This window comes from Nuphar pumila, chromosome 6 (assembly GCF_984573655.1).
Source record: "Nuphar pumila chromosome 6, dmNupPumi1.hap1.1, whole genome shotgun sequence".
Taxonomy (NCBI): Eukaryota; Viridiplantae; Streptophyta; class Magnoliopsida; order Nymphaeales; family Nymphaeaceae; genus Nuphar; species Nuphar pumila.
Genome location: NC_143254.1, coordinates 90,541,087 through 90,566,281, shown reverse-complemented (window position 1 = coordinate 90,566,281; position 25,195 = coordinate 90,541,087). Strand labels below are relative to the sequence as shown.

The 25,195-nt window shown below is 40.3% G+C and overlaps 1 protein-coding gene across 1 annotated transcript; it reads left to right on the top strand.

Annotated features, from left to right (window-relative positions):
* LOC149835119 (B3 domain-containing protein Os03g0212300-like) lies at positions 1-23,960 on the top strand. The gene is made up of 3 exons (XM_090010412.1): positions 1-47; positions 419-871; positions 23,521-23,960. The coding sequence occupies exons 1-3, from the start codon at positions 24-26 to the stop codon at positions 23,779-23,781; spliced, it is 738 nt and encodes a 245-aa protein (XP_089866538.1). The 5' UTR covers positions 1-23; the 3' UTR covers positions 23,782-23,960.
* Positions 23,961-25,195: the final 1,235 nt, after the last annotated feature.

Sequence of the window (25,195 nt, the reverse complement as noted above, 5' to 3'; positions counted from 1 at the left end):
AGCCTCACTTCTTCAAAGTGTTGATGGGAGATTTTCACGAGTGCCTGGTGATGGTTTTCCTTCTTTTTTTCTTTAACATTATCAATCCCCATCTTCTATGAATAAATGCTTATGTTGGTCAAGATGTTTCCTTGTACTACCAAAAAACAATGGTTGTGTGTACTATCATAAGAATGGGCTGGAAAAAAAAAATGAAAGTTTATTGCGTATTGTATTTCATGTTTTTAACGTGCTATTTTCATATTTTCACAATTTTCTTTTATTTACATTGCCTTATTTTTTAATTTTTGTTTTCATATTTTAATAGTTCAATAATCCTTTTCTCCTCTTCTATTTTTCTTTGTTGAAAAAAAGCATTCCTTGCTGTTAATATCCTTGTTAAATTGATGATAAAGGTTTACTAGTTATTTGTTCACAGAAAATACCACCTGCATTTCTGAAGCAGCTAACAATTAGAGAATCTCGAAGAGCTGTGATCAAAGACCATGCCAGTAGATGTTGGGATATTGAATTGTTGAAGAGGGGCAATGATATGGTATTTTGCAAAGGGTGGAAGAAATTTGTTGAGGGAAACGACTTGGAAACAGGGGACTTCTTGGTTTTCCAATATGATGGAGAGTTACATTTTACCGTCACCATTTTTGACGAAAGCTCATGTGAGAAGAATTTCAATGTTGGTAACTCTTCTGCAAACCTCAGAACATATTTGGTTCCTGATGAAGCCCCTGGAAGAAAGAGAGAGCACCGATCCGGTGATGAGGCCAGAAAGGAAGAAAGCCTAGGAGTCAAAGCATGGGATGCAGCGTGTTCGTTCAAGACCACTAATCCATCTTTCAAGAAGTTGGTGACAAAGTCCACTCGTCAAGTTTTGGTAAGCCTTCACTGCTATGGCGATAATATTTCTATTTGGTATAAGATTGTTCTTGCTATCTCTGAGATGGAGAATATCGACTTAGGCATAGTTCTGTTTTGAAGCTCTGAAATGGTTGAATTCTACACGATGGTGAAGGACCACCCATCTGACTGAGATTCAGACTGTGCCACATGCTTCTTCCTATTTGGTTAGAGAATTATGCTCTTTCATTATCCTTTATTTTCACTTGGTATGCTTTGTGAAGGTTATTTTCTCTGTTTTTCTATCATAGTATAGTTGTTAATGCATCCTGAAAGGTTGTAGATATATTTCATGGGTCGCTTAGTAGGTGGTGAGGAGGAGTGAATTGAGTGTTTGATAAATAGGGAAAACTTAAAAATGCATCAATGAGCTTGTTCTATAGGTCAGATGCTGCCAACTATTAAAACAAGAACAGCACAATCCATTTATCCATGATTACTACAAGAGCTTGTTACTACAAGGATTTAGATCATGGATTTGTATTCTATTATAATGTTGAAGAAAAATTGGGATGACAACTGTTAAAGAATGGGCTTGTTCAACAGTATCTGGCAGGTGGTAGAGTTTAGGCTTCAAGGACGATTTAGCTGTTACTACTGACAACAAGAGTGAAGCTTCTTGTGAAGGACTAAATAGCATCTGATGGTTATATAAATCTTCTTGCATAAGATAGGAAGTGAAAAATTATTGAGGTGAATGTGTATTGAGTTGCAAAAGTGAAATCTTTATATTGAAATAGACAGAGAAAATAATATTTAATCAAGAAAGAATGAGGCAGAATTTTACCCAGTAAAATCCAAGAACTGTTGGAATGTTACGACAAACTAAAATCCTCATGCAGCCTTTGATGCAGATTAAAGCTCAATGACGTACAAATGTAGGGCATGCTCTCTCCCTTCTCTGAGCATGTAGTGATTCTCTCTGGAAACCAAAGCCGCAAGTCACATATATCAGCCTGTAGTGCCATACGAAACCCTAAAATCCCCCTGTAAATGGAACTTGTGCTACCCATGATCAAGAAAGGGTAATTGGTGAAGCATGTATGGCTAACAAGCAAATCTACCTTTGGCTAACTAAGAGGAAACCATTAGAAGAATGTGTCAACCATGGTTTGATTCTTCCATGTCTCAGTGCAGCATCACATAGAATGCCCAGAGCACCTAATATGTACCATCATACACTGAGAGGATCTATATTAGTTTTATAAAGAGATAAAATATATTCCTGGAAAGATAACCACGTTGCCACGATACAAACACCTCAGGAAGGAAAACCATGATGCCGTGATTCAAAACAAAGAGATGCAGAACTGCCTTTTCCAATCTACATCTTGTGAGCAGAGTGAAGGTCAAGATGAATTCAAGAGGTCCTTTATATGACTCAGATTGATTACTGATTCACCAAATCAAAGACGTGCTAGGAAAATGAGGGTGAAGATGTTATATTGGCATCAAGAGAACAACTTACCTCCAAATAAAGACAAACAGAAGCTCCATGTTCACTTTACATTGATTGCTTGCTATTATTTAAGCTTCACTTAATGATGGTGCCATGTTAACTTTAATCACCAAGATTCCAAACCTGCTAACCTCCAAGATTTACCTCCCTCAATGATAGCTACCTCTTTCTCATACTCCTTATTAGAATTTCAAAGTTTTAGGTTCAAGGTGTTCTTCAGCCTCAGATCTAATGGCGATGGTAGAGAGATTCAATGAGGAAAAATTGTGATAGAACAACCCAAATATATGAAAGCAGTATGGCCTGCAAAACTGTGAAGTGGTTTTTGACAGCTTCTACCATGCTATCCTAAGGATGCTGTCCAAAGCATGCCAAGTTAGCATGCATAGACAGTTTATTCAACATGAGACATGGTATAGATGAACAATGGGAGTTGATTCTAGATTTTGGCAATGATAAGTTGACAACTGCATTCCAATAATGTGAAGGACCTCCTCTTTACTAATCAAAGTTATTTGGAGAAAAAATACTCTTAGCAAATTAAAGACGGTAGTGAGCTCCAATAGCAACTAGCAGCATACAATCAAGCAAGAGTGAAACTTTTATCAATAATGAAGCAAAAGGACTTCCTACTCGAGAGAGAGAGCAAAGAAGAAAGTGGGTCTCCTTTGTGAAATTACATTGGATATTGAAGAAGTTTTATTTATTTCATCCTTTTAAACCCTGAAGATTCAGATTGAAAGGTTGACAGTTGGTGTGAGTTTTATGAAAATGATTTTTAAAACAATATTTTTAAGGAAAACAAGCGTGAAAGCTAGACACCAAATGATAAAAACTGGCTCGCACGAGTGGTGGAGTCCGGGTCGAACTCAGGAAACGGGAAATACTTGTATTTAAACACACAACTACACTACTCTTTATTGCTAAAAAGAAAAAAAAATAATTAAATACAAGAATACTAAAAGAATATTGTCCTACACAGAGGGCTTAAACAAAAAAAATAGCCTTATACAACCCAATGAATTGAATTAAATAAAATAAAAGCCTAGTTTAAAAAGAAAAGACATGGCTTCAGTGCTTCGAGTCTTCTTGTCCCTTCTTGAGGTAATGCATGTTTTCTTGAACTTTTGCTTTTCTGAGGGGGCTCCCTGAGAGCAATTCTGAGAGCTTGAGGGGAACTCAGTGGGCACTTTTAGGGTACAAAAAGGGCTCTACCGCACGTCCAACCCTTCCCTGCAAAAATACAAAACAAAGCAGTACGACGAACAAAACTACACTAAATCTATGATTTAATGAACTAAAACTTCAGCAAAACGAAGATCTCGGCTAACTGGACAAGTAATAAACTCACTACAGGACGAAAGAGCATAACAAACTAACTACCTATGAAACAAATCCAGAAACTAACTATGAACTAATGAATTTAACATAAACACGGGACATGAACTAAAATAAAAATGTGTCAGCAATTAACTGAACTAATTAGAATGAAATGCCTAAAAATGTGAATTTAAATGCAGAAAATTAACGTAATGAAACTCATTGATCTAATTGAAATACACGCTAATCTAACTAGACAATTATATAAATTAAAGTAATTTAGCAACTTAACTGCAAAAAAAATGAAATGTGAATCTAAACTTGAATTAATTCAAAAAGAAGAAGACTACCAAAACAAACCTTGTTGTAAAGAAACTAAAAAAAGAACTAAAAACGTTAATTGCAAACAACTTAAAACGTTGCTGGACTAACCTATCAAACAACTAACCTATATAAAAAGCAAATAACCTAACATATAAAAAAACAAAGTCAATTAATTACTACAGAACAGAAAACGTTAAAACAAAACTAAAAACTTTAATTGAATAACCTATGTAAAAATCAAACACCCTAACCTATATTGACATTAATTGATCTAACCTATGCTATGTAAAAACGTTAATCAACTAACCTATGTAAACTAGGTTGGCTATACTATATGAAATCAATTAATTAACCTATCATCATACACATCTAACTTATTAACAAAATAAAACAAAATATCATGCTACGTGAAAGCAATCAACGCAGCGTTAATTAAAAGGAATCTAAATAACATAAACCTAATACTAAACAGTATACAAAATCAAACTATTCACTGTAATGACTGATTAATTTCGATCTCTTGTCCACACATGAATTAGCGTGTTCTCCAAACTAGATAAAAAAAATTAAATTCAAGGCTTTGCTGGTTATACGCAGATTGACTGGACGATCTTGCTGATGTTTGCAGCTTCAACGCTGATCTGTGTGAATCAGGACTCACACACATCAACGTTGAACACACTTTTATTAATTCGTTCTATGCTGAAAAAAAAAACATATTGCAACAAAAGGATCCATTCAGCGTCAAATACACTAGATATGGCCCAGCGTCAAACACGACAGTTCATGGTTGACGCTGATTTGTGATTCTTGATTTGTGTGTGGACTGAATACTGAAGCTTAACTTCTAAGCAACCAATAAACAGTAACAGAAATTGTTAAAACTAATTTAATATTAAAATTTAAAACCCTAATCTACGCTAGCTAGGAGATCGATCAAATATGGCAGCAAACAAAAATCTGTAAACTAATCTATATGATACATATGAGACCTGTTATAATACAAAACATCCTACTTAAAATCCAGACTATACTAGATGCAATGAAGATGCGAAAATCAAAGACAATGCATGCGATGGTATGATTCTAAGCTACGGAGATGGGGGAGAAAAGACAAACTGTGATTCGCCTCCGATGGAGGGGTTGAGAAGAGAAGATGGTTGATCCAGCTGCATCCATGCTTTCCCCGACGAAGAGGAAGAGTGATGCAGGGGATGTCAACTGTTGCGGCTCTTGGGTGCTGAATGGAAGAACTCGGCTCCCACGTCGTGCAAGGCACAGAGATAGCAAACGGCAACCACAGAAACTCGGTTTGATCGTTCTTTGACGTCGATTGACAGAACACGATTCTAGTGTTCGTGCAATATGCAGAAAGAGAAAGGTAAAGGCCCACCGAAAATGACCTCACATCGTTTAACACACAGGAACGACCACTTGAATGCCACCGACCAAAAAAGGTGAAACTTTATTTCAATGAAAACCTTGATTGAAACAAATGGCTGAATTTAAACAATGATAATACCACCAACGACAATGCAAATCAGTCTAATGTAATTAAACTACTGACAGGAAGAAAACAAAGAAGGGAAAAAGCTGTTGAAAGGGGAAAACTGTCAGAGGAAAGGCTGCAAACAAAAAAAATAAAGAATAAAAGAACTGCAGGAAAGGAAAAAACTGCTGCTGCGGTTTCTCAATTTTCTCTGTCCTCCGCACGAAACCCTAGAGGGGTTTTTAAAGGCTTTTGGCCGGATCCGAGTATCGGGTCTGGCCCCGGACCCGATGCCACCCCGGCGTGCTGCTGGATCTGGAGTTGTCTGTCCCATACTCTCTGGGCTCATGATCTGGAATTGGCACGCAACGGGACCTCTTCCTCATGTCTTGGAACCAATATCTAGATTGGATCCACTGCTTGGATCCGATTCCCAGAGTGTAGATCCGGTCTCCGACTTGGGTCACGCTGTATGGATCCGGGTCCATTTTTTCTCTACATCATTCTCCTTTGGTTGGGAAAAGTCATCTCTGACGACTTGTTGTCTCCACAGTGAGCAATTAGATCAAACATAGTAGATATAGGAGAATGGTGCCAATCTTCGGGCAGTTCAAGAAGGTAAGATTGGTCTACTAGGCGCGTGAGCCGGGGAAACCCGGTCTCCTTGGTGGGAAGAAGAACTGTCTTATGACTCTCAAAGACAAATGTGTACGTGTTCCTACGACCATCATGGATGGTCTTACGGTCAAACTGCCAGTGGCGTCCCAAAAGGATGTGACACGCACTCATAGGGGCCACATCATACCACACTTCATCATGGTAATGCTCCCCCATGGAGAATCGAACTAGGCAACGCAGGGTGATGAGTATCTTGTTCCCTTTCGTGAACCATGCCATTTTATAGGGTTGGGACAATTTTTCTGTTTTCAAGTTTAAGGTGGACACGATACTCTCGGACACCATATTCTCACATGCTCCGGTATCAATGATAACATCACATGCACGCCCTTCACAGTTGCACCGGGTTCTAAAAATATTATTCCGCAACCATTTTGTCGGGGTCGACTCTCGGGATGTGGTCAAAACATGATGGATGGTTAAGCTAATTTTCAAGGCTGCTATCGAACTCTACGACTTTCATCTCTTCATTTCCCTCAACAGGCGATTCACCCTCGTTATCACTATCGGACGCGGACTCAACAATGCCCTCTACGAGATGAATGTTCTTAGTCATGGTGGGACACTTGGACGCAATATGACCTAACTCTTGACACCTAAAACATCGAACGGTGGACTCACTGGGCTTACCTTTGGATCTGATATAGTACGCGGGTCCAGACTGATCGGGTTTGCTAGGGTCGACTCCAAGGGTGGACTTTGAGTCCTCTTTCCTAGGGGAGTTCGCTCCACTGGTTGGGAAACTCGACTTGGGTTGATTGGACTAATCACTACGGGATGTCCTATGTTCCTGCCTCCTTTTCAGTTTCTCCTCCACATTCATGGCATAACTACTTGCCTGATCCAATGACTTAATTGTGATACAACTGAAGTCGTCAGAAATAGCAGGACGAAGACCAGAAATATACCTCGTGACCTGCTGGCGGGCGGTTTCCTCGATCTGCACTCGTAGAGAAAGACGATGGAACTCAGCAGTGTAATCCGCCACAGTATTGGTGCCTTGACGCAAGGTCAGGTACTCATTATAGGCTCTCTCGGTGTGATCAGACGCCACAAACTTAGACTGCATCAACCGCTGCATCTCTTCCCAAGTTTGTACGCGCTCTAATCCTTGTCGCTCCCTTGACCTCTGCAGCTCAACCCACCATGTCTGTGTTAGGCCTCTCAACCGAGTAGAGGCTAGGGAGACACAACGGTGCTCGATGACATCGTGGTAGTCGAAGAAGAACTAGACGACATATGACCAATCGAAGAACTGCTCCGCATCGAACCGACCTTCGAACTCAGGAAGCTCCAACTTCACCCCATACGTGGAGGGGCGCTCTGGTGCTCTCTGTTGTCGGGCCTCCACCATTCCTGCAGGATGCTTGTTCCAAAAGGTGTCATCATCCCATACTGCTGCATCTTTGTGGTCCTGTTCGCCTGGCTGCTGGGGTTGGCGAATTTTGACAACCTGTTGTCGGCGCTCTGGTCGCGCTGGTCCCTGCTGAATCTGCCTCGATCTGGCTGGTCCGTGGGCAGGAGCCATCTGTGGTCGGCGTTGTGGCACTAGTATGACAGGAGGTGCAAAGTAAGGGGGATGGGGCTGCCGGGTCTCGGGCTCTAGGTGGGTAGGGACTGGATAGTTCAGGTTGTAAGGAAACAACTTGGAATACATTAGGTTCAATAATGAACCAATACACATGCACATGAAGTGCGGATATACCCACTAAAGGGGAAAACACAAGCACATAATGTGCTAACACATAAACCCACGAAAGGGGCAAAAATGCCTATAAGGCATAAGTTAATATTATTGAAGAGAAGAAGGGTGTAACACCCATTACAATGGAGCAAAAGCTCCTCCAAGAAGTAAAAAATACAAGGGGGAAAGCTCCTATTTATAAGCCTTTGAGGAGCCACATAGGGGGCTCCCAAAGGAGTCGTTGGGAGCCCCCAACAGTCACATTTGTGACCCTTGGGGGCTCCCCAACGACTCTTTGAGGAGTCCTCCAATGTGGCGCAAACCTCAAAAAATAAATTTAGAAATAAAAAATAAAAATAAAAATAAAAATAAAAATAAAAATAAAAATAAAAGAGAAAATATAATCATATTCCAAAATGGAATATGCGTAAAAATAGGTAAAATGACTAAACTACCCCTACGGCTAATATAGAAAAATATATTATATATATATATAATTAGGAAGATACATATACATATACCGTATATGTATATGTATCATCTTTTATATATATAAAATATATCTAATTACAATAATTGATGAGTACATTTTAACACCCCCCCTCAAACTTTGTGTGGGGAAACAAAAAGATTGAAAAAAGTCGCAAGACTCCAAGAGGCTTCGGTAAGGATGCCATTGAAATTTGCAAATGCCTTCCTTCAATTGTCTTTTAATGGTGAACACATTTCCCGATCTATCCAAGGTACTTCTTTTTATCCCATCTCCAAGATCCTGTGGAATAACAACAAAAAAACAAGTAAAAAATATCTTTGCACTTTACTCAAATGAAACATTCCTAACAAGATGAATTAATCAAAACCATATCGGGTGACTCACCCACAAAACAATGATGCAAAAATATAACTTATGCATGGTAATTTGAAGCACATGATAGGATAATTACTTTAGCATGAAAAGAAAATTTAGAAAACCAATATTTCAAAATCATATATCATGTCAAAGAGAGAGAGAAAAAACGAATTACAAGAATGCATAATGCTTTCACAAGCTCTAAAAATGGACAAAACACAACCCCTCAATGGGGAATAAAACAATGGTCTGCCATGGGACCCCATAAGAAGCTTATAATGAAGTGTCAAACAAGAGAGACAAAATCTCCAAGAGTAAGCGCGGAAGCACGCACATACACAAGAGGCCACTAATGGGCAAAATAAACCACAAAAGTGGTCAAACACACAAGAGAGGTGGAAAAATATATTTCACTCATAAAAGGCTTCATAAGAAGCTTATAAAGAGGTATGAATTAATGGGTGTTATTCACTCATTTTGCAATGCATAATCTACACATTTCTCTATTTTAGTAGGAAATCTTACACATTTAGGAACATCTCACTCAAATGATTGCAATTATAAAAATTCATTTTGCATATTAAATACAAAGGTGGACAAAACCATAAACACTTAATATATAGATTAAATGCCAAAAATTTTGATTTTAAAATATGCATATTAATGATATGATTCTTTTGTATCTTTAAAAGGCAAAATATGAATGAAATTTCACAAATTTCAACAATAGTTCATCTACTACAAGCAATTACCTCATTAGTTCTCTAAAACCCACAAATCAAGTGTATAAGCTACTAGAACAAGAACATAACCATAATGCCATTAAAGGCCAAAAAATATACACAAAGGTGTGTAAAAATACCTCTTGTCTACATGTAATAATACTTGAAATGAGTGTATCAACGACAAGAACAAGAGAATACACGCCAACATGGACCAAAAGCATCTCTTGTCTACTTTAAAAGACACTCAGAATCAAGTATGTTCAGCTACTAGAACAAGAGTATCAAGCGAACCATGGGCTAAAACACAATACATCTTTTGTCTACATAAAATGACACTTGAAATGAGCGAAAGAAGCCAACCATGGGCATACATTTCAGCGACTAGAATAAGGACACAAATACCAACATGGACTAAAATCACACACCATGGTGTGAATCAACGTGCCTTGTCTACATATAATAACACTCAAGACAAGTGTGTTCATCTACTAGACCAAGAGAACAAAGCCAACAAAGGGCTACCAACACACAAAGGTGTAATAAAAATCTTGTCTACATATGATGACACTTAGATAAGAGGTATAAAAGGAGAAGACTTTTGAGTCAATAAAACTTGTAATGACAAACATATAGATAAAACCTTGAATATAACCAATAAAACAATATTTTTGAAAATAAATACGTGCACATACGCACAACAAGAACACTTGAAACACTTGTGCACAAAAAACACAAAACACGAACTCACAAATGTGCAAATGCACTCATAAGATTCATAAACAACAAAAGGCTGGGCAATAGTCCCAAAACCCTTGATTTTAATATACCTTAAAACATTTAAGGTTTCAAACACCATATATCCATCACATTTATATATAAATAAGAGCATTCATAAGATCAATGGCCAAAAAAGGGAAAACGAGTGACACACTCATAATTAGAGATCATATAACAAATCATTTTAGAGTCCCAAGGTGCCCATAACTCACCTTAACAACCATCTTTAATATGGCAAGTGGACAATCTAAAATGACATAACACAAGGTGCCCATACCTCACCTCAACAATCATCTCTAATATAACAATAAGACCATAAAAAAAGATTGATGCATCATATAACTTATGATGGATAAAAATAAATGCCATAAAAAGGCAATGAACACTTGGGGAAATCATTTTCCAAATATGTGATTTTACAAAAAGGGCTGATTCAAAGGTCCAACATAATTAATCACAACAATATGCCTTATAACAATAATTTTGCATAAACACGAAATTTTGTTCAATCATGATCATTATCAAAAGACTTAATAAACACAACATGAAAAGCAATGTGTGAGAACGGATTTGGAATAATCCAAGAATCAAATCAAGCCTTTATAAATTGCAATTATATGCATACCAAGATGTAGAATAGCAATAATCTTAAATGAGCAAATATAGGACATGTAACAAGATATTGCGGAAGCACTTGCAACGATAAAAGAAACAATATCACAAGTCCACTAAGGGACAAAACAAGCCTTAAAGAAGGCAATATAAACATCTTTTTATTGAAAAGAGAGAGAGAGAGCTCTCAAGCATTCATAAATATGGTAATATTTAAAAAGTCTCATAAAAACCAATATTGTTATTTAAAAAGAAGCTTATAACAATCATGAAATCTTCTCAAAGAGTATATACTCATAAGAAGATTCACAAGGATCAAAAGGCCTCTCAAAGAGAGATCCAAAAAAAAAAATCCCCAAATGAGGGTACATACGAAAGGAAGAGGGAAAACTTTATTAAAGTGGAGAAAATCCCAACAAAAAAGAATAATAGGATTGCGTTATGGCATAAATCTATAAACAAAAATTCATAATATTATTAAAAACATATGACTTAATAGATTATAACCAACTCCTAATGTAATAAGTATGCAACATTAATGAAGACCATAAATTTTATAATAAAAACATATTCTTGAAATTGAATTGAAGAATGTAAAGAGAATAACCATATTTCATGAGATCATTTTTAAAACTTAATTCAACCGGTATTATAAAATGCCTTCTTAATCAAATATTGCTCATATGAAAAAGAACTCATTAGGTAGGAAAATAAAAAATTAATAAGGAATTTTTCATAGTTAATATATGTCAATCATTTTTCAAAGACACATGATATTACGAAAAGCCTCATATAGGACATTTTAGAGGATAAACACATACCTTTAATACGAACCAACAATTATGATGAGAGTATGTGAGCAATGCTACATATCTCACAAACATTTTACTTTTAACATAACTTTCTTAAAAGACTTATTTTTCAAGAAAAGACATAGGAAAGAGAATAATATATGAAAAAAAGTTCAATAAAATGTTAAGAACCCAAACTCATAATGTCAAGGAGAACACATATGCAAAACATATCTAATTCTTCATAATGCACAATACTTAAGAAATATAATGCATACCAAATAATTTTAAGAAACAAAAGAGAGAAATGAGAACTTCACAATATTTCAGTAAAATTTATTGAATAACACGCTTCCCAATGCAACAAAGAGCAGCTCGATCCCAACCTTGCTCTGATACCATGTAAGAAAACGACTTGGAATACATTAGGTTCAATAATGAACCAATACACATGCATATGAAGTGCGGATATACCCACTAAAGGGAAAACACAAGCATATAATGTGCTAACACATAAACCCACGAAAGGGGCAAAAATGTCTATACGGCATAAGTTAATATTATTGAAGAGAAGAAGGGTGTAACACCCATTACAATGGAGCAAAAGCTCCTCCAAGAAGTAAAAAATACAAGGGGAAAGCCCCTATTTATAAGCCTTTGAGGAGCCACATAGGGGGCTCCCAAAGGAGTCGTTGGGAGCCCCCAACGGTCACATTTGTGACCGTTGGGGGCTCCCCAACGACTCTTTGGGGAGTCCTCCAATGTGGCGCAAACCTCAAAAAATAAATTTAGAAATAAAAAAGAAAAATAAAAATAAAAGAAAAAATACAATAATATTCTAAAATGGAATATGCGTAAAAGTAGGTAAAATGACTAAACTTGTAATAAACAGAATTTTTTTTTTTAATTAAGCTTGGATTTGGGTCGGGTCCGGACCCGAACCCGGACCCGGACCCGCCCCGGACGCAAATGGGGGCACCGCCTCCCTCGCACTTTCTAAAGACAGCGAGAAAGGGGGGGTTTCAAATACGAAACCCATTCCCCTCTTCTGCTCTCTCGTTCTCTCTCCCTCACCGCCTCTCGGTCTCTCTCGTCTCGCTCCTCTGCGTAGCCGACCCGCCGCCACCTGCGACCTCCCTCCGACGCCGATGCTGCCGCCGCCGGCGACCACCAGGTACGCCCCTCTTTCCTCCTATTTTCTCCCCTCTCTTTTTCCCTCATCTTTTTGTTGCGCAGGGATGGGTTCGAGCCGCCTCCCTGCGCTGTGTTTGGTAAGGGAGGGGCCGAGCCCCCCTCCCTGTGCCACTATTAGGAGGGGAGGGGTCGAGCCCCCCTCCCTACTCCTTACTCCCTGTGGGGTCACGGGAGGGGTCGAACCCCCTCCCTTTGCCCAATCTTAGCAGGGGAGGGGCCGAGCCCCTCCCTGCTCACTATATCGGCAGAGGAGGGGCTCGCCTCCCCTCCTCTCTGTTTTCCTCTGACAAGGCAGGGGAGGGGCCGAGCCCTCCTCCCTGCCTCCTGTTACGGCAGAGGAGGGGCTCGCCCCCCCTCCTCTCTGTTCCCTCTGTTTGGCAGGGGAGGGGCACGACCCCTCCCTGCTTCTGTTATGGCAGGGGAGGGGCACGACCCCTCCCTGCTTCTGTTACGGCAAGGGAGGGGTCGAGCCCCTCATCCCTGCTCCTTGTTCCCTATCATGGCAGGGGAGGGGCTGAGCCCCCTCCCTGCTCTTTGTGTTGGCAGGGGAGGGGCTGAGCCCCCTCTCTGCTCGTTGTTTTGACGGGGGAGGGGGTCGAGCCCTGCCTGTGCCTCTTCACTGTTTTTCGGTGGGCCGGGGCAAGCCCCCTCGCCTCGCTTTTCCCTGGCATCAGGCGAGCCTCCGTTCGTTGTTGACAGGCAGAGGCTTTGACCCTGCCTCTCTTCTACTTTGTCAGGCAGGGGCGCAACCCTGCCTGCCCTCGCTTTATGAGGGCAGGGGTGCAACCCCCTGCCTCCTCGGAGTCCGCTGACAGCAAGTCAGCAGGGGCTCGCAGCCCCTGCCCCTGCCCCTGCTTCTTGCGCTTATAGCAGGTGCGCATGTGCACGCCCTGCCTCTGCTTTCCTTACGTCAGGACGGCGGCAATGCCCCTGACCTTCTATTTTTGGTATTAGCTTGCTAAGATTGTTACTTTTGTAGCTCATGCAACGGACCCTGCTCGCGCTCCGCGACCCGAGCCGCCAATCGCGTACATTCGCGGACGACAACAAGCTTGCAACTCTCAAAGGTAGGGGAAGATTGCACGGAAGACTTGGACAATTGAATTAAGTTCAATTAACTAAAAAGGGACCATTAAATAAATATATATATATAGAAATATATATATATTTATATGAGTACGCATTTAACTCAAGGACGCAGTTTCGCGATCCTTGTCCTTTACCTTGCCGTTGCGCATCGCACAAAGGTTTTGCGTTGCACTCCTGTTTACAACCTTTACTTTGCCGTCGCGCATCACGCACAGGTTTTGTGTTGCACTTCTGCTTACGGTCTTTACTTTGCCGTCGCACTTTGCGCTAGGCTCTTGCTTTTGCACATGTGTTGTTACTGCCTTGCTATTGCAGATGACGCTTAGGTATTCGCTCATTGCATACGCGTTTGAGGCATCCTTGTGGAGGATGCAAGAGACATCTATCACTCCCTCTTGTGACAAGAGTTCAGTCGGGAGCTGGCGATACACTCTCGTCTAAGGAGAGGGATACCTCATAAGGATCCTGGCTCTTCGTGTGCGCAGTCCTGCAGAGTCGACTTGAGATTTTAGGGAGCTGGGCAAAAGCATCAAAGACTGCTCCAAATCGAAACATTTGGCAGGATGTGACTGGCTGGTTCTGCTCACCTTTTTGGCATATCTCGGGTGATCCCGAATTGGGGGTTCGAGCGAACTTCTTAGCGGGTCTTCTGTTGAGAAACCCGTATCCCGTCTATCGAGGTCAGTATCGAGTCATGCGAGACATGTCGATACCCCGATAGCAAATGTGATTCGAGATAATCACATGCATAATGTTGGCACAAGGTACTGTTGTTTCAAAAGATAAAGTAAAGTTGATAAACTTTACATCTTTGTGAAACACTCCTGTTGAGGCTTCTATTGAGGAGCTATACCCCCTTCATCCTAGAGTACTTGTAGTCGTGCACGACACGTCTAGTATTGCGCTGATCGGATGAGATGATCGTGCGACCTCGAACAACGCTAAATGCAAAATGCTGCAATCACATAAATGACCTCACATTCGCCTTCACAGGCAAGATGCTCGAGTGATTTAAAGACTACAGCATAGAATGGGTCGTTAGTTAAGCAACCCCTAACGTACCTATTCGCTTCTATGTGTCTGTCAAGGGAGAGGACAGAGCGGTACAAACTCCAATGGACAGGTTGTTAACAACCACCCTACGGGCAACGATCCGGCCTCCCCAGTCATTGGAGTTAGGGGAAAGGGGCTACATTAGTTAGCTCAACACTTCTGCAGAAGTTGGATGCGTCTGTGGCACAGCCTCCTTTGGGGAATCCTCTCTTGGCTAAAGCCGTCCCTTTGGAGTGAACTCAACTAGCTATTCGGGTTATTGAAAATATATAGAATAACAGACGCCCGAACTAGTCTCAGTTGGTTCTACGTTTTGCCTGCGCGTACTCGCAGGTTCGTAATTATCGAAACATAAGGTCTGTTCACACTGGTCGTTGGGTCGTGAGATTCTCATGCACTACTGACTCGCTTGCACTATTGATTTGCTTGCACTATTGATTCACTTGCACTATTGACTCGCTTGCACTACTGCTTCGCTTGCACTACTAATTCGCTTGCTTGCTTGATAGTTCAGTATGCTACTCGTTGAGTTGTGCACGCCTGTCAAGGCGTTACTCTAGTTGGTTAAACTGTTTACGCAGTTCTTTGCGGAGTAATAAGGAGCTTCTCATACTAGTTAAATGCTTATAATAATAGCATTATGCCAGTTGCTACATATTAGCACGTGACTTGCTTTATCCCTTGGTCGAACTGTTTGGTGCTTATTGTAGCATAGCACTTGTTGGCTTGCATCTCTTATGATTGATGTGATTGTATACAACTCGTAATCTACGAACTGGTGGCAACTAGGATTGATGTGACCGCTTGTCTTATAAGCTGCTTACATATTGTGATATAACTGTTGCCGTATGATTGCTTATGAATGACTTGTGATGTAATGGTTTATGCCTTACGATTAGTTTAATTACTTGTTGATGGACTGAGCCATTTTATGGTAATTATATGTTTTACGAGCATTGTTATGAGTGCTTGTCTTATTCAGTTGTTTTGTTTGGCTGACGGGTAGAGTTAGTTACTCTTCGCCCATAGAATCAACTGGATTGCCACATCTGCGCGTTCTCACGTGTCGTTTACGCATGCTTTGAGGGCCTATTTGAGGATTACAATATTCCTTGTGGCAACAATACGATGCGTAGGATTATGTGCTTCTATGTGAAGTGATACGATGGATATTGTTGATATGCATGCTTGTGCCCATATTGTGGCTATTGACCCCGAGGCGGTCAATGGTTCAGAGCAGTCGATTAATGACGCATGTATCACTGAGTAGGGCGTCTGTCGAGGACCTGATCTCCAAAGAATTATCTGCGAGGGCGTGTATGATCAAGATCAAGTACCCGACTAGAGTGGTAGATTCTCTGTGAGGATGTACACTGTCCATGAACGGATAGCCGCAAAGGCAGTGAACTCCTGTGAGGAAGTGTATGGTCCAAAACCAGGTATACCATCTAGGGCAGAATTCCTTGTGAGGTTATACATTTCCCAGACCAGGTGATCCGGCGTTGATCTTGTTGTTTGTATTAGTGGATATCGACCCTGAGAGCGGTCATTTGTGTTGATGCGTGTATCGCAATGATTTTCATTGGATATGGCATTTGTTGGGGACCGGCTTCCCAAAGGTTTCGCTGTGAGGTTATACATTTCCCAGAACAGGTGACCCGGCTAGAGTGGGAGATCTCTGTGAGGATGTACACTGTCCACAAACGGGTAGCCGCAAAGACGGTGAACTCCTGTGAGGAAGTGTAGGGTCCACGATCAGGTATACCCTCTAGGGTGGTAATTTCTTGTCCGGTCGTATATCTCTTGAACCGAACGATCCGACGTGGATCTTGTGTTTTCGCTTACCATAAAAAGTTATGGTGAGCTGTGACTATCTTCTGAGATTGTTTGTGATAGCCAACTATAAATTCATAGTTTCGGCTTTCTGTTCTAGCATGATTACATGCAGGGCTTAGATGTGAGAATCAGATCGTTAGTGATTTGAGTTAGTGATATGTTTTGGACCTTCTACGGAAGGGTGGGCTTTTCTGAGGAAGTATGACGCCTTAGTGCGTCATAACAGGTGGCAGTTGGTCGCGTAAGGTTTTGAGAGATGAGAATAGATTAAGGTTGTTCAGGACAAAGCGTTTGTTAGAAGTAGTGACTAGTGAGTTACAAACGATGTCCTGATGGTGATTAGATGCAGAGACCTCGTTCTAGGAACGAGGACAAGCTTGTTGCGTAGTAATTCACAGCTTATGATCAAATGGATCGTATGCTGCGTTGGTCAGTTGCACTGCTTACTTGCTTTAAACTGCTTACTGTTTGCCCTACTTACGCATTTGCACTGCTTACGCGCTTGCACTGCTGACTCGCTTGCACTACTTACTCGCTCGCACTACTTATTCGCTTGTACTACTTACGCGTTTGCACTATTCACCTGCTTGCATTGCTTACCTGTTTAACTGCATATCTGCTTTAAACTGCGTAACCTACTGAATTAAATATACTTAATTCAGTTTCTTGTAGTCTCTCTTGTGCATCTACTAGTTTTTCGCGAAACTAACCCATTCTATGGGTACATGTGATGATTAGGTACACTACGGGCGATGGCGCGATTGCAAGATGACTTCAAGACTTCTTCTTCCTGCTCTTAGCTCGCGTCTTGGACGCTTGGGTTTGTATCGGATTTCCCTTAGGATATCTGAATCTTGTGAGTTTTGGTTCTTTTAGTTAACGTGCCCAAAGTTGTCAGCTTGCCTTATAATTTATCAAAGAAAAATCTTCCGCTGATTTCATAAACAAACTCTGAAGGAAAGAAATATATCTAGTCTCTTGCCTGTTTTTCTGAAAAGGTTCGCAAGTTTGAAATTTGGGGTGTTACAAAACTACCCCTACGACTAATATAGAAAAATATATATTATATATATATATAATTAGGAAGATACATATACATATATACCATATATGTATATGTATCATCTTTTATATATATAAAATATATCTAATTACAATAATTGATGAGTACATTTTAACACAGGTCTGGGTTATAGGTTGGATTAGGGTAGAGGCAGTGGATTGGGTTTGGTACGGGATTCTGGATCTGGGTTGGGTTAAAGGCTTGGGCCTGGTAAGGGTATTGGGTTTGGGTAGTGTAGTACTGGGATGAATTACCCGATTGGATCTGGATCAGGTCAAGTCCTAAACTACTCGTCGGACTCAGATTTGGATAGGTTGGATCGGGGATCGAGTTGTGGGGATAGAAGGCTTGGTTTGAACTCGATCCACGATCCATATGATTATGGGCCTGGTTGTGACCCGACTCAAATTCAAACTGGAGCTCCGTTCGGGTCCGATATGGGTCTGGGTCGGCACTGGATCCATTTCGTGGGTCAAAACTAAAGGGTTGGGTCTGGTTCGGGGCGAACCGCGAACCCAACCCAACTGGGTAAGTTGGGTGATGAGGTTCGGGGCTTGGACCCATTCCCTGGAACCCGAAAAATGGTTTCCGAGAATCGGGTCTGGCCCTTGCTGAAATGAACTCAGGTCCGAACCCTCTCGGATTCGGCCCAATATAGTGGGACCCACCTGCTCCCGCTCGCGGGAGTGCTGCGAGATGGCATCCATGCACGGACTCAGGGAGGAAAGGGGGGCCCTTCCCGGGTCGAGCCGATAAGGCTAGGTCCTGCAGTCCGGACCTGGCCTGTGGCGGGACCCCCATGATGGAGGGCCATGAACCCACCTGGTCGGCAGGACCCATCGTGATGCTGGGGCCCTGCTAGCCAAGTCTGGCTGGTGACGGGTTCCCTGTGGCCCGAGTCCACGAACCCTGGCCTGCGATTGGACCCAATGGGATGCTGGGACTCAGCAGGCCCGGGTCGACCTGCGACGCAGGGGCTGATGGGCGTCGGCTGCCCAAAGTCATCAGAGGTGGATCAGCTGTGTGAACCGCAGCCGAATCTGGGTGTTGAGAAGGTACCGAGGTCGCAGTGATGGCATGGACAGGCTGACAGATTTGCTGGTCTGGGCCGACTGCCGCAACTTTAATGAGGTCGACAACATCACCGACCACTCCCGAACCCCTTTGACGTGGGGTCACTGGTTGTGGCTCTATCCACGACTCGATGACCATGATCCGAGTTTCAACCCCATCGAGTCGTTTCGACATGCTGGCCACATCCCGGCTGACGCACAACAGATTTTCGTCCATTTGGGTCATCATTTCCATCATTCGCGACATTTGACCCTCGTTGTCAGTGTCATGCTCTTTTCTCTTCGCCGGATCGTTCCTCACATTTGGTGGCATGCTGCCGGCGACGGAGGATGCCCGATGCTCTGATACCATTTGATGCAGGGGACGCCAATTGTTGCGGCTCTTGGGTGATGAATGGAAGAACTCGACTCCCACGTCGTGCAAGGCACAGAGATAGCAAATGGCAACCACAGAAACTCGGCTTAATCGTTCCTTGACGTTGATTGACAGAACACGATTCTAGTGTTCATGCAATATGCAGAAAGAGAAAGGTAAAGGCCCACCGAAAACGACCTCACGTCGTTTAACACACATGAACGACCACTTGAATGCCACCGACCAAAAAAGGTGAAACTTTATTTCAATGAAAACCTTGATTGAAACAAATGGCTGAATTTAAACAATGATAATACCACCAACGACAATGCAAAACAATCTAATGTAATTAAACTACTGACAGGAATAAAACAAAGAAGGGAAAAAGCTGTTGAAAGGGGAAAACTGTCAGAAGAAAGGCTGCAAACAAAAAAAATAAAGAATAAAAGAACTGCAGGAAAGAAAACAACTGCTGCTGCCGTTTCTCAATTTTCTTTGTCCTCTGCACGAAACCCTAGAGGGGTTTTTAAAGGCTTTTGGCTGGATCCGAGTATCGGGTCTGGCCCCGGACCCGATGCCACCCCGGTGTGCTGCTGGATCTGGAGTTGTCCGTCCCGTACTCTCTGGGCTCATGATCTGGAATTGGCACGTAACGGGACCTCTTCCCCATGTCTTGGAACCAATATCTGGATTGGATCCATTGCTTGGATCCGATTCCCAGAGTGTAGATCCGGTTCTCGGCTTGGGTCACGCTGTATGGATCCAGGTCCATTCCTGCTCTGCATCAAAGAGGTTGTCGATGACGAAAGTGTTTGAAGCTTGAAGAAGAAGAGGAGAGTAAGAGAGAAAGAAATCGGCAAAAGAGAGAAAGCGAACAAGGGAGAGAGAGAAGAGGGAGGCAAGAAGGAGGGGGCAAGAGGGCTGCTGAAAAAACGTCTCCTCTTTGCTGAACTATTCTATTTATAATATAATATTAGGTTAAATCATATTTTTCAAAACAAGTCCAAAAGTTTTCAATAATTTTGAAAAAGACCCTGTTTAGAAAAACATGTTTTATTTTCTGAAAATCAAACTTCTTAAACTAATTAAAATTATTTAATCAAAACCTAACCTAATTAAAATATAATTAAGAAAATTTCTAAACTAATAAAAGCACTAAAAACGCAGGGCAAAGCTTGAAATTCATGATTTTTCGATAAATTCAATTTCAATGCGGTTTCTCAAAACTAACAATAAAAATGGGTTTTTAAATCGATTTTCACATGGATCATGCATAAAATAAGATGAATAAAAGTGCAAAATGTATGCGTGATCAACAACTTACAGATATAGATAATAAATAAATCATTAGTGATTGTCACGCAGAATCTTTTGGACTCTTTTAAAATTGTTGAGCCTCTTTGAACTGAATCATTGAAAGGAAATAAGTAAAAAGAGTACCAGGAAGAAAAGAATATAAAATTTTCTGCTTATGTAAAAATATAAAAGATTATCAAAGCGGAAATAGAAAAGCATGAGTATAAAGACAGTGCTGCTCAATTTCCTTGAAAATATTGCCAGGTCATGCTGTGAACTCCAATCTTATAACTGGCTAGTGTGGGAGGCCAACAGACTGAATGTGTTTTAGATTTGACCAAGTAATACAATGGATCAAAATGTGTAAATCTGTTGCAATAAGTTTTGGACATGGATTTAATCCTATTGAGCTAGTTCACGTTTTGGATTAAATCTAACCTAATCTGATGTTGTCTCTTGAATCAAGCTTCACAAGCTACCAAAATCTGACTAGAATCCAACAAATAATTGGCCAGAAAACCTTATCAGATAACCTTGGAATAGATGCTGACTAGACGTGAAGCTCTATTTGCATCTCTGGTTCTAGCTTCAGATATTAGGCTCTCTGTTGCACAGGGCTGGTAAACCAACCAAGTTGCTCACAACTCATCTCACTAATGCGAATGTTTGGCCTCATAAAGTGCATCAAGCTGATCAGGGGACTATTTTACAAGCTCATCATGTTTAATGGCCAAATCCATATAAGGGCTGATTGGTTCAGTTACTTCAGGTAGTCTCACAATCATGTGTGTGTGTGTGGCTTGCATAAAAAGTTAGCCAAAACAAGCTGAGCCAGAGTAAAGTAAACCCAGGCTGTTTCAACTTGTTTATCAACCCTGCTCTTTGTAGAACAAGATTTACTAGAGAACAGTAGGTGGGGAAAAATATCTAACCAAAGAAAAAGTAGGACACTTGAGATACGGATGATTGGAAGGTTGCTTGACTAACATGCTGATTGTCTCTTTCATAAAAACCTGCTTGCCAAGCCAAATTAGTGACATTCAGCTTTACATCCATCGGTATAACAGATGGCTCATGATATGTGGATCATTTTTAAAGTTAGCTATCACCAAGGCATGTAACTTGCTTGTGAAAGTCTTAAACTAGCTTATTGGTCTAGTCTTGTATGGCCAACTGAGCACAAGTTATCTACTTCGGTTTGATCATCGGCTGTTCCCTGACCATCAGAAAATGTGAGCCCTGCAAGCTGTGAGTAGAGAGAATGATCCATCCTAAATGGCATGAGTCAGCCTTCTTCCATATAAGAATACACATGACGGATCAGCACCAGTGCCAGATCTGTCTTCACAGCCCAAGCCCCAGAGCCCATGTGGGGCATAGAAAGCAAGGGCAGAAGATGGGGGTGAGAAGGATAGACATCTGACCAAGGTCAGTTCCATATCCCGAAAGATGATCTGTTTATCAGTCTCACGGGGGAACACCAGTCCATACATAAGATAGCTATTCACAAGCACGGAATAGTAATCTACTAGGCAACTTTGGGGAGAAGCTGGAAATATCCCTGCAGATTAGCTTATTCGCATGCATGATTACTTGTAAGTGCACATGCTTACTCGCATGCATGATCACGGGTAAGTACAGGTGCTTACTCACAAGGTTGACTAGAATCTTCTTTTTTCTTTTGAAAGGCAAGCTGGGGTTAGGCAGACCCCCACCAGTTATTAATCAACGTACCACTTGACTAGAATCTTGTTGCATCATAGGTGTAGGCAACAGCATATCTTCACTAGGTGCCTTTAGTTTCATCACTCCATACTGTTCGAATTTGAGTTGTTTTCTTCTCTTCCAGGATAGACAGATGTAGGTTTCCCTTCAACTCCTGTCAAGAAGTACCACCACCTTTCAATTTTTGTTTTCTGCTTTCTTGGTGGAATCCATCTCAAAAGGGCAGCTTCACAATGGGAGATTTCATCTAAATATCCTCCAAAGGCACATGGTTATAATGTCCGTAGCATTGTAAGTGGTCCTTGTCTCTTAACAAAAGTCCATATCTCTGTTATACATCTGGTGGTAGTAAACCTATAAACGTGCAATAGATTTCTAATCCAGTATTTAGCATTGATTGTCTTTGATTAAAATCATTTTGGATGAAGCATGAGTTTAATGTGAAACACGCAGTAATAACCATAAGCCATTTCCTAAAACATTCCTACAGTTACTGCAACTATGGAGAATTTTACCAGGAAATGATATATATATATATATATATATATATATATATATATATATGTATATACATAGGAATGAAAACCTACCTACTAAAAACATGCCAAACCTACCCACCACACGTTTTATTGATTTTTTGCTGTTTTTTTTCAAACTTCCGACTCTACAGATGTGATCTATATGCTTGTTTTTATATGTATCAGTTCTTGGCTCATTTAATTCTTCTACATGGCTAGGTTTTTATAAGTTTCAAAAATCAACGGCATACAATTTTCATAAATTTTTGAGGCTCCAAATACCATTTTTCTATCCAAAATTCATGATCCAAGTGTCGATTTCTATTAAAATCAATCATACTGAACACCTGTACAGTCAGAAATTTGAAAAAAACACCAAAATTTTTCTATTGGGTAGGTTTGGCATGTTTTTTAGTGGGTAGGTTCTCTCTCTCTCTCTCTCTCTCTATATATATATATATATATATATATAGGTGAAGATAACGACACTGAGAGTTTGGTAACCCAAGGAGTCTAGTGATTTACCAAGCCAGTTATGAAAATTAATCTGTATTAAATAATTTAGCCTGAAATATAGCCTATGATGTTTAATTCATCTTTTCTCGATTGATGGTTAGATGTGTAGATACGATTGGAATAGAATTCAAGAGATTTGATTACCAGTCAGGTCAAAACGTGGAACTAACAAAAGAGTACTCTATCTTGTTTTACTCAGCATATTCCAAATGACTTTCCAGATGTAAATTTGCCAAAGGGAGGACATCTGGTGAAGCTTGAAAACCCTGTTGGTATGCAGTGGTCAGTTAAATGCATCAAGAGAATAAAAACTGGGCAGCACATAAAAAGATCGCTGAGTGCTGGGTGGTGCACCTTCGTTGATGAAAATCACCTGGAGAAAGGAGATGCGTGTGTCTTTGAGTTTATCCGAGAAAAATGTGACTTTAAAGTCCATATTTTCCGTGATGGTGCAAAATGAACATCTTTCTCCCAAATTTTGGAGCAGTGGGGATGGTAGCTCAACAAGTATAAATATATCCATGGACAACGAATGTTCGAATGCTGTTCAAGGCATATTATCTAAAGATGGAGATATTTGTTTCTCAAAGTACTTTTGTGAATATTTTGTGAACAAAGTAAATATAAAGATGTTCAGCACGAGCTTCTGCATGGCATTTTTCTGTCTTCTCTGAATGCTATAATTAATACGATACTTTTCGGTTGTTAGATATGCAAGCATTGAAGCGTTGTCATTTATTTTGGTTGTTTCTTGTCATGCATTCATGCCACAGCATATTTTCTGTGCTAATTTTAAAGTAGTGAATGTGGTTGTGCGAATGCACCAGTGATGTCGTTGGCAGGCTCCCAACATGGAGTGGTCATTCCCTCAGCAAAATGATATTTCTGTGATGAGCTTAAGAATTGAGAAGGAACCAAATTGCAATTCTATCTATGACTCTCTAAAGAAATTTCTTCACTAGTATGCTCCAGTTCATTAAGCTGAGCTCAGTCCCTTGGACCGTCTTCTAAACGTCATCCACCAAAAGTTTGTCAAACCTTGTCCCTTTTAAGGATTGTGTTCATGTTCCCCTATTAAACTATGTCACAGGGATAAATGTACATGATTCGTGAACGAGATACTGATTTGTCGTAATGTTGAAAAGTATGACACGGTGACCCAATATATATATATATATATATATATATATATATATATATATATATATATATATATATATATATATATATATATATATATATATATTATATAAACAGGTTTTTTAAGGTCTTCAAAAATCAATCGCACTAAAATTTTGTGACTTAAAAAACCATATTTTTAAATCGAAATGACGTGATCTTAGATTTGATTCTTAGCAAACAAATCATGTTAAACACATCTATACGGTAGAATTGAGTAGGTAAAGCTTGAAGCTATTATTTCCATTTCAATAGTTTTTTGCTTTCAATAACACAAAATATTAAACCCTTCTATATATGCTATTAAAGGTACAAAACTGTTGGGTTGAAAATGGTAGGGTCATGCTTTGTCTACTCAATCTAACCACGTATAGACGTGTTTAACATGGTTTGTTTGCTATGGATCAAACCTTAGATCATGTTATTTGGATTAAAAAATATGATTTTTTGAGTTATGAAAATTTAATACATTATAAGCCATTGATTTTTAAAATTCTTAAAAAATCTGTTTACTTATGATAATCACATGATTCAAAATTCATTTATTTAACAAATCTTCTAAATCACATGGTAAGGTTTGATCTAAGAAAAAATCTTAACTTGTAAAAAAAAACAGGTAAACATGGTTTGTTTAGTAAAAAACTTGTTTTGAATCATGTGATTATGTCAAGTAATTAGTTTTTTAAGGAAACCAA

What these genes read in the sequence shown, in the direction of transcription:
- LOC149835119 (XM_090010412.1), top strand. Translation starts at nt 24, where the DNA reads ATGGGAGATTTTCACGAGTGCCTG. An exon ending in GAGATTTTCACGAGTGCCTG is followed by an intron (nt 48 to 418) that starts GTGATGGTTTTC and finishes ATTTGTTCACAG; the next exon opens with AAAATACCACCTGCATTTCT. An exon ending in AGTCCACTCGTCAAGTTTTG is followed by an intron (nt 872 to 23,520) that starts GTAAGCCTTCAC and finishes TGTTTTACTCAG; the next exon opens with CATATTCCAAATGACTTTCC.